This window comes from Nerophis ophidion, linkage group LG06 (assembly GCF_033978795.1).
Source record: "Nerophis ophidion isolate RoL-2023_Sa linkage group LG06, RoL_Noph_v1.0, whole genome shotgun sequence".
NCBI classification, from domain to species: Eukaryota; Metazoa; Chordata; class Actinopteri; order Syngnathiformes; family Syngnathidae; genus Nerophis; species Nerophis ophidion.
Genome location: NC_084616.1, coordinates 71,278,108 through 71,284,937, shown reverse-complemented (window position 1 = coordinate 71,284,937; position 6,830 = coordinate 71,278,108). Strand labels below are relative to the sequence as shown.

At 41.5% G+C, this 6,830-nt stretch overlaps 1 protein-coding gene across 2 annotated transcripts in view; it reads left to right on the top strand.

The window, feature by feature from the left end:
* The first annotated feature begins 1,162 nt into the window (after nucleotides 1–1,162).
* The window catches only part of epha2b (eph receptor A2 b), a 122,303-nt gene continuing 116,635 nt past the window's right edge, over nucleotides 1,163–6,830 (top strand). Inside the window, exons 1-2 of one of the 2 annotated variants that reach the window (XM_061904782.1) lie at nucleotides 1,163–1,399; nucleotides 3,895–3,974. In XM_061904782.1, coding sequence (XP_061760766.1) covers nucleotides 1,315–1,399; nucleotides 3,895–3,974 — 165 coding nt within the window. In that variant the 5' untranslated portion in view covers nucleotides 1,163–1,314. The remainder of the gene's footprint in view (nucleotides 1,400–3,894; nucleotides 3,975–6,830) is intronic. The other variant, XM_061904783.1, reaches the window with a different exon arrangement.

The window sequence follows — 6,830 nt, the reverse complement described above, 5'->3', positions numbered from 1 at the left end:
ACAAAATGCTGCTGCTAGACTTTTGACAAGAACAAGAAAGTTTGATCACATTACGCCTGTACTGGCTCACCTGCACTGGCTTCCTGTGCACTTAAGATGTGACTTTAAGGTTTTACTACTTAAGTATAAAATACTACACGGTCTAGCTCCAGCCTATCTTGCCGATTGTATTGTACCATATGTCCCGGCAAGAAATCTGCGTTCAAAAGACTCCGGCTTATTAGTGATTCCTAAAGCCCAAAAAAAGTCTGCTGGGCTATAGAGCGTTTTCCGTTCGGGCTCCAGTACTCTGGAATGCCCTCCCGGTAACAGTTCGAGATGCCACCTCAGTAGAAGCATTTAAGTCTCACCTTAAAACTCATTTGTATAGTCTAGCCTTTAAATAGACTCCCTTTTTAGACCAGTTGATCTGCCGTTTCTTTTCTTTTTCTTCTATGTCCCACTCTCCCTTGTGGAGGGGGTCCGGTCCGATCCGGTGGCCATATACTGCTTGCCTGTGTATCGGCTGGGGACATCTCTGCGCTGCTGATCCGCCTCCGCTTGGGATGGTTTCCTGCTGGCTCCGCTGTGAACGGGACTCTCGCTGCTGTGTTGGATCCGCTTTGGACTGGACTGTCGCGACTGTGTTGGATCCATTGTGGATTGAACTTTCACAGTATCTTGTTAGACCCGCTCGACATCCATTGCTTTCCTCCTCTCCAAGGTTCTCATAGTCATCATTGTCACCGATGTCCCACCGGGTGTGAGTTTTCCTTGCCCTTATGTGGGCCTACCGAGGATGTCGTGGTAGTTTGTGCAGCCCTTTGAGACACTAGTGATTTAGGGCTATATAAGTAAACATTGATTGATTGATTGATTGATTATTTCACCCCATATTTTTCCCCACTACTGCACCTTAAGCTGGAGTCTTTAATCTTGTTACGTGCACATATAATGACAATAAAGTCCTATTTTATTCTATTCTATGTTCTTTACAAGTGTATGAAAATGTTTGACCACAACTGTAAGACAGAGCACATAAGAGCAACTTCATGGTGTTCAGGTTGACAATTCCAAATGTTCCTGAATGCAGCATTTATGTTTTCTTTCTCAGGAGTAGTCTTCATAAACCACACACTCACACACCTCCCTTCACACACACACACACCCACACACACACACACACACACACACATTCCAGCAAGCAGGCGGGTGGTGCTTTGTGAATGAGCAGCAAAGAAAGAGTATTCCTCCAGTCAGTCAGTCAGTCAGTCAGGAGCACAGAGAGAGGAAGGAAGCACAGGGGGAGGAAAAAAACCCACAAAGTTGACCAAAATGGATTTCTTCACAGGAGTCCGGCCTTTATTATTTTCATATGTTCTGATTAACGGTATCCTTATCACCCTGCAGACCAAAGAAGGTGAGTTTCTGACTTTGAAGAAAAACTTTTCGCCAACTTTTTACTGTAGTGGTGGAACACCCACGCCATGCGGAGAAACTTCTCTCCTTAAGACGTTAAAAGCAGGAAGTGTGTATTGACAACTCGAAACAATGTTTAATTCACTACTTTTATCATTTTTTTTACTTTGAAAACAACGCCAGCTGTCCATCACGGTGTTTGATTTTATTGTTGGACGCCAACTTTACACAAGCAGTTGCGACACTCGGCAGGCAGGTAAAACCTCCGGAAGTCTTTTAATTGCTTAATTTTTATAATTAAGTAACATGAAAAAGCAAAACAAAAAAAAACAAATGACGGATATTATTTTTAGGGAAATCTTTCTTTAAAATGAGGTCACATGTTTCACCCTTGGGTCCCAAACCGGCCCCTCTCATAAAAGTGTAATAAAAATTTAACACATGCATTTTTTTTTTCTTTCTCTCTTCACATTCAATATTTTCTACAACTTTTAAATGTTAAAAGAAGTTTTATTTTCGTTCTTTTTGTAATGGGGAAAAGCGCAAGTATGCAATATTGTTTAACAATGCGTGGGTGGTTAGAGAGCATGTAATAACCTGTTTTTCCTTTTATTTTGAAGGTACAAGCTTATTTTACCCAGGCTTGGGTGGTAATAGCCTCCGGAATAAAAACAGGGTTCTCTGTAGTGGACATTTCGTGTATTTTATTAGTCGAAGTTACACCAAAAAAAAGTTTTGTTATAAAAACATAAATTTTTACTGCAGTGGACTCTAATTCTCAGGGGGATATTAGAAGTTGCATGGGGCCAAATTTGTGTACGAACCCCATTTCCATATGAGTTGGGAAATTGTGTTGGATGTAAATTTAAACGGAATACAATGATTTGCAAATCCTTTTCAACCCATATTCAGTTGAATGCACTACAAAGACAAGATATTTGATGTTCAAAATCATTAACTTTTTTTTTTTTTGCAAATAATAATTAACTTTGAATTTCATGGCTGCAACACGTGCCAAAGTAGTTGGGAAAGGGCATGTTCACCACTGTGTTACATCACCTTTTCTTTTAACGACACTCAATAAACGTTTGGGAACTAAGGAAACTAATTGTTGAAGCTGTGAAAGTGGAATTATTTCCCATTCTTGTTTTATGTAGAGCTTCAGTTGTTCAACAGTCCGGGGTATCCGCTGTCGTATTTTACGCTTTATAATGCGCCACACATTTTCAATGGGAGACAGGTCTGGACTTCAAGCGGACCAGGAAAATACCCGCACTCTTTTTTTTTACGAAGCCACGCTGTTGTAACACGTGCTGAATGTGACTTGGCATTGTCTTGCTGAAATAAGCAGGGGCGTCCATGAAAAAGACGGCGCTTAGATGGCAGCATATGTGGTTCCAAAACCTGTATGTACTTTTCAACATTAATGGTGCCTTCACATAAGTGTAAGTTACCCATGCTTTGGGCACTAATGCACCCCCATACCATCACAGATGCTGGCATTTGAACTTTGCGTCGATAAAAGTCTGGATGGTTCGCTTCCCCTTTTGTCCGGATGACACGATGAAATGTGGACTTGTCAGACCACAGAACACTTTTCCACTTTGCATCAGTCCATCTTAGATGATCTTGGCCCCAGAGAAGCCGGCGGCGTTTCTGGATGTTGTTGACAAATGGCTTTCGCTTTGCATAGTAGAGCTTTAACTTGCACTTACAGATGTAGCGACAGACTGTATTTAGTAACAGTGGTTTTCTGAAGTGTTCCTGAGCCCATGTGGTGATATCCTTTAGGGATTGATGTCGGTTTTTGATACAGTGCCGTCTAAGGGTTTGAAAGCCACGGTCTTTCAATGTTGGTTTCTGGCCATGCCGCTTACGTGGAGTGATTTCTCCAGATTCTCTGAACCTTTTGATGATATTATGGAACGTAGATGTTGAATTCCCTAAATTTCTTGCAATTTCACTTTGAGAAATGTTTTTCTAAACTGTTTGACTATTTGCTCACGTGGTTGTGGACAAAGGGGTGTACCTCGCCCCATCCTTTTTTTGTGAAAGACTGAGCATTTTTTGGGAAGCTGTTTTTACATCCAATCATGGCACCCACCTGTTCCCAATTAGCCTGCACACCTGTGGGATGTTCGAAATAAGCGTTTGATGAGCATTCCTCAACTTTATCAGTATTTATTGCCACCTTTCCCAACTTCTTTGTCAGGTGTTGCTGGCATCACATTCTAAAGTTAATGATTATTTGCAAAAAAAAGAAAATGTATTAGTTTGAACATCAAATATGTTGTCTTTGTAGCATATTCAACTGAATATGGGTTGAAAATTATTTGCAAATCTAACACAATTTTCCAACTCATATGGAAACGGGGTTTGTAGTACAGGACCTTCAACTGACTAATAATAAACAAAAAGCATAATTATTTATTAATGGAGATGGTGTATCTTGTTGACCCGTCTTGTACCAACAAATGTTCTGGTGTCTCCACACAGAGGTGCTTCTGGACATGCAGTCCTCAGGAGGCGAGCTGGGCTGGCTGACATGGCCTTTAGACCAGGGGGAGAAGCCTGGGGTGAGTATCTCTTTTTGGACTCCACACCAGCACGTTTACACTTGGAATTAGCCTTTTTTTTTTTTTACACAATGAAATATTTGACCATTTGACTTGTGTGGTGAGCTCGTTAAAGGCCTTGGCTGCCGTGCAGAGATGTCAGCTTTCTGTCAAATATTGCACTTGGGGGTCAGCCTGATGCTCGCCCGTGTATGGATACGAGGACTTGGAAGTTCCCAGCAGGAGCATGTCTGGGCCGCACCAAAGCGGAGGCAGACAGAATAGCTGCCATGAACTGGGAATACTTGTGGCTTCTTGCGGTTTCAAGGCTCTGGCTCCAGAATTGTAGGTTAGCAGGCAATTAACTTTTTTAAAGGCCTGCAGCACGTGGTGCTTAGGGTTAGTTGGGGAGCGGCGGCGGCGTCGGCGTTTTTAATGGTCAGAAAAACCTTTTCAAAGGTGTCTATTCTTAACGACGGATCAAAAATGATGTCAATTTCCATAATGTGGTTTGTGTACAGTGGGGCAAAAAAGTATTTAGTCAGCCGGGGATTGTGCAAGTTCTCCCACTTAAAATGATGAGAGAGGTCTGTAATTTTCATCATAGGTACACTTCAACTGTGAGAGACAGAATGTGAAAAAAAATATCCAGGAATTCACATTGTAAGAATTTATTTGTAAATTATGGTGGAAAATAAGTATTTGGTCAACCATTCAGAGCTCTCATTGATTGAAGGAGGTTTTGGTTCAAAATCTCACAATACATGGCCCCATTCATTCTTTCCTTAACACGGATCAATCGTCATGTCCCCTTAGCAGAAAAACAGCCCCAAAGCATGATGTTTCCACCCTCATGCTTCACAGTAGGTGTGGTGTTCTTGGGATGCAACTCAGTATTCTTCTTCCTGCAGCACGTGGTGCTTAGGGTGGGTTGGGGAGCGGCGGCGGCGTCGGCGTTTTTAATGGTCAGAAAAACCTTTTCAAAGGTGTCTATTCTTAACGACGGATCAAAAATGATGTCAATTTCCATAATGTGGTTTGTGTACAGTGGGGCAAAAAAGTATTTAGTCAGCCACCGATTGTGCAAGTTCTCCCACTTAAAATGATGACAGAGGTCTGTAATTTTCATCATAGGTACACTTCAACTGTGAGAGACAGAATGCGAAAAAAAACATCCAGGAATTCACATTGTAGGAATTTTTAAGAATTTATTTGTAAATTATGGTGGAAAATAAGTATTTGGTCAACCATTCAGAGCTCTCATTGATTGAAGGAGGTTTTGGCTCAAAATCTCACGATACATGGCCCCATTCATTCTTTCCTTAACACGGATCAATCGTCCTGTCCCCTTAGCAGAAAAACAGCCCCAACGCATGATGTTTCCACCCCAATGCTTCACAGTAGGTGTGGTGTTCTTGGGATGCAACTCAGTATTTTTCTTCCTGCAGCACGTGGTGCTTAGGGTGGGTTGGGGAGCGGCGGCGTCGGCGTTTTTAATGGTCAGAAAATCTTTTCAAAGGTGTCTATTCTTAACGACGGATCAGAAATTATGTCAATTTCCATAATGTGGTTTGTGTACAGTGGGGCAAAAAAGTATTTAGTCAACTGGGGATTGTGCAAGTTCTCCCACTTAAAATGATGACAGAGGTCTGTAATTTTCATCATAGGTACACTTCAACTGTGAGAGACAGAATGCGAAAAAAAAATCCAGGAATTCACATTAGAGGAATTTTAAAGAATTTATTTGTAAATTATGGTGGAAAATAAGTATTTGGTCAACCATTCAGAGCTCTCATTGATTGAAGGAGGTTTTGGCTCAAAATCACACGATACATGGCCCCATTCATTCTTTCCTTAACACGGATCAATCGTCCTGTCCCCTTAGCAGAAAAACAGCCCCAAAGCATGATGTTTCCACCCCCATGCTTCACAGTAGGTATGGTGTTCTTGGGATGCAACTCAGTATTCTTCTTCCTGCAGCACGTGGTGCTTAGGGTGGGTTGGGGAGCGGCGGCGGCGGCGTCTGCGTTTTTAATGGTCAGAAAAACCTTTTCAAAGGTGTCTATTCTTAACGACGGATCAAAATGATGTCAATTTCCATAATGTGGTTTGTGTACAGTGGGGCAAAAAAGTATTTAATCAGCCACCGATTGTGCAAGTTCTCCCACTTAAAATGATGACAGAGGTCTGTAATTTTCATCATAGGTACACTTCAACTGTGAGAGACAGAATGTGAAAAAAAATCCAGGAATTCACATTATAGGAATTTTAAAGAATTTATCTGTAAATTATGGTGGAAAATAAGTATTTGGTCAACCATTCAGAGCTCTCATTGATTGAAGGAGGTTTTGGCTCAAAATCACACGATACATGGCCCCATTCATTCTTTCCTTAACACGGATCAATCGTCCTGTCCCCTTAGCAGAAAAACAGCCCCAAAGCATGATGTTTCCACCCCAATGCTTCACAGTAGGTGTGGTGTTCTTGGGATGCAACTCAGTATTCTTCTTCCTGCAGCACGTGGTGCTTAGGGTGGGTTGGGGAGCGGCGGCGTCGGCGTTTTTAATGGTCAGAAAAACCTTTTCAAAGGTGTCTATTCTTAACGACGGATCAAAAATGATGTCAATTTCCATAATGTGGTTTGTGTACAGTGGGGCAAAAAAGTATTTAGTCAACCGGGGATTGTGCAAGTTCTCCCACTTCAAATGATGACAGAGGTCTGTAATTTTCATCATAGGTACACTTCAACTGTGAGAGACAGAATGTGAAAAAAAAAAATCCAGGAATTCACATTAGAGGAATTTTAAAGAATTTATTTGTAAATTATGGTGGAAAATAAGTATTTGGTCAACCATTCAAAGCTCTCACTGATGGAAG